Here is a 3,074-nt window from a genome sequence, read left to right on the forward strand (position 1 = left end):
TTTCCACAGGGAGATATCAATGGTGATACCACGTTCACATTCAGCTTTCAGTTTATCCAAGACCCAGGCATACTTGAAGGAGCCCTTCCCCATCTCAGCAGCCTCCTTCTCAAATTTTTCGATAGTTCTTTTGTTGATCCCACCACATTTGTAGATCAGATGACCAGTAGTGGTAGACTTGCCCGAATCTACGTGTCCAATGACGACGATGTTGATGTGAGTCTTTTCCTTTCCCATTTTGGTTTAGGTTGAGCAGTGGTTTTCACGACACCTGTGTTCTGGCAGCAAACCCGTTGCGAAAAAGTTGGGTGCAACTGTAAATGGGATTGACTCCTTAATTTCTCTCTCTTCTGTCTTGTATAACTCATTTAATCTTGAAAAGAGCCTATGAGGTTGGCACTATTATTATCATAATTACCATTTTATAGATGAGGAAATTTAGGTGCAGACTGGGATCAGGGGAGGGTGGATGAGAGGTGAGAAAACGGACTGGTGGACACAGAAAGAGGAGAGACTTTGCAAAGCACACCTTTCGGTGCCTTTCTCATGTGAATGTATCACCTGTCATTACAAAGAATGAGGGGCGCCTGGGGCCTCAGTCAGTTAAGTGTCTGACTCTTGTTTAGCTCAGGTCATGATCGCAGGGTCGTGAGATTGAGCCCTGTGTTGGGCTCCATGCTCAGCGGGGTGGAAGTCTGCTTGAGATTCTCTCTGCCTCTCCCTCTGCCCATCCCCCTGCACTCTCTCTTTCTCTCTAAAATAAATAAATAAATCTTAAGAAAAAAAAGGATGAAAAGGATGTGTCTGTTATGGACATCACTGTGTTATACTTACCCAGAGGTATCCATTTGTGGATGTGGAGTGATGGAAGCAACAAGGGACCAGGAAACAGAACATCTGGGCCTTGAATCTACTCTATCATTAATGTGTCCTCTCTGGGACTTGGTATCAACTTTTGCAGAAAAAAAGGGCTTGGGGGTGATGGTCATGGTGGCATTAAATTATATCAGTGCTTCCTAATCTATTTGAGAATTTGAGTCATCATCTGGGAAACTTTAAAATACATAGTTTCTTAAGCTCCCATGAACACATATTCTGATTTAACAGGACTGGGGTACAGGTTGGGGTGTTCTGCATTTTTCAAAAGCCCCTGCCTTAGGCAATTCTGATGCAAAATCAGGGTTAGAGACCCTGGACCCCATGGTCTCTTTCTCCCATTTCTACATTTCCACACCCCTTGAAGTACTGAGCATCCTATTGGATCCAATCAACCCATCATCTGCCCCCACCCTTCCCAGTCCATCCAGCCCGTCTTAGAGGCTGCCTTACCTCCAGGCCCATCTAAAAAGAAAATGCAAATTAAAACAGAAGGGCTGTGTCTCCTGATTCAGATCTCCACTCCCACTGCCACCTTCCATACCCACCTCCCGCTCCACCCCCTTCTCTGGGTGCTGCCTTCCAAAAGCTGAACCCTAGTCTCCAGGGTTGCCATTACCATTCCAAGAGTATGACAAGGTACCAAACCCAACATGGGGATAGGAATTTTGACCTGTTTCAGAATTTACACATGGACCTGAATCCTCTGTGGATTCTTGCCTCTTTCCAAAAGCATTTTTTCTCCCTGGAATGGTACTCTGTGAGTCTCCTATCCTGATCCCTCATTCTGCCAGATGGTCTATAAAGTTGGAACTCTTAAAAAAAAAAAGTGTACAACATTCCCATTTTCATGTGATGTTTTGAATATTCAATTTTCTTTCTTCCTTCCTTTCTCTCCTCTTCCCCTCCTTCTCCTCACCCCCCCCCACCATCTCCTTCCATTGAAGAAAGGGTTCTGAACAGTGGTATTCCCGCCCACTTAGAGAGGAGTGTGTGTTCAGTTCACCAGGAGGTCCAGGGAGAACGTGGCTCCCACCTCTTGCAGTTTTATGATGAGTCTCTTTCCTTTTCACAAGGCAGTTATTAATCATGACTGATGCTCACTGACCAAGCCCAAACAATCGTGTGGCACACTCCACATACCACACACAGTCACAAATGCTTGCCTTGCTCACGTGGGCCGGCATGAGGATGCCATTGCCACCTGGGAGGAGCCGCAGGAGGCACGGGACATCCAGCTTTTACCATTCTGATTTTCCAGGATGAGCATTAGTGATGAAAGGGGTGGGCTGCCCACTTGCCGCCAGAGGAGACGCACAAGGACAGCGCCCATTCCAGAGCCAGAGTCCATGGCTCTCTCCAACCTGGGCTAATGATGGCTGGCCCGTGTTTGGCCATGATGACAGGTCTTTCCGAAGATGTATTTTTACCCTCTGGACAAATAGCAGTTGGGCCGAGTGGGGCTTTTTTATGAGTTGAGGTACTCAGAGCTGGAAAATAAACAGGCAGCTAATGAAACGTTCTTATGGAAACTGGCATAAATAATAACAAAGGAAACATCCTGCCCCCTGTGCCAACACCCTCCGCGGAGGGGCTATAAAAGCTGCTGGCCACCGGCCACCCTCAGACGTGGGGAACTCTGGCCGCGCTGCTCACCTGCCACCTGACCCGCCGGGACCATGGGGTGCTGCCCAGGGGACTGCTTCACCTGCTGCCCTCAAGACCAAGACTGCTGTGAAGTGTGCTGCTGCCAGCCCGCCTGCTGCGGCTGCTGCGGCTCCTGCTGTGGCTCCTGCTGTGGCTGCGGGGGCTCCGGCTGCGGGGGCTCCGGCTGTGGGGGCGGCTGCTGCGGGGGCGGCTGCTGCGGGAGCGGCTGCGGCTCCGGCTGTGGGGGCTGTGGGAGCGGCTGCTGCGGTTCCAGCTGCTGCGGCTCGTCCGGCTGCTGCGGCCCCGTCTGCTGCCAGCCTACGCCTGTTTGCGAGACGAAGTGAAGCCCTCTGCCCCGTCCAAGGAGGTGGCCCAAGCAAAGCGTCCACCTGCTGCAGGTGGAAAGACTCCTTGTCTCCAGGACCTTCCTGGCTCCCAAGACAGCGTCCTGCCTCCGTGTTATTTGTAGGTGAGGGCTTGTTCTCCAACACCTGCCCTGGGGTTTCAAGGCCCTGAGAATAAGAGCCAGATGCTGGTGAGAAATGGAAGCT

The 3,074-nt window shown here is 50.6% G+C and overlaps 1 protein-coding gene across 1 annotated transcript; it reads left to right on the top strand.

The window, feature by feature from the left end:
- Positions 1-2,555: 2,555 nt before the first annotated feature.
- On the top strand, positions 2,556-2,867 carry KRTAP17-1 (keratin associated protein 17-1). The gene has a single exon (XM_028096327.1). The coding sequence runs from the start codon at positions 2,556-2,558 to the stop codon at positions 2,865-2,867; it is 312 nt and encodes a 103-aa protein (XP_027952128.1).
- The last annotated feature ends 207 nt before the right edge of the window (positions 2,868-3,074 follow it).

This window comes from Eumetopias jubatus, unplaced genomic scaffold, assembly GCF_037043125.1.
Source record: "Eumetopias jubatus isolate StellerSeaLion01/CBP00866 unplaced genomic scaffold, mEumJub1_p1.0 scaffold_10, whole genome shotgun sequence".
NCBI classification, from domain to species: Eukaryota; Metazoa; Chordata; class Mammalia; order Carnivora; family Otariidae; genus Eumetopias; species Eumetopias jubatus.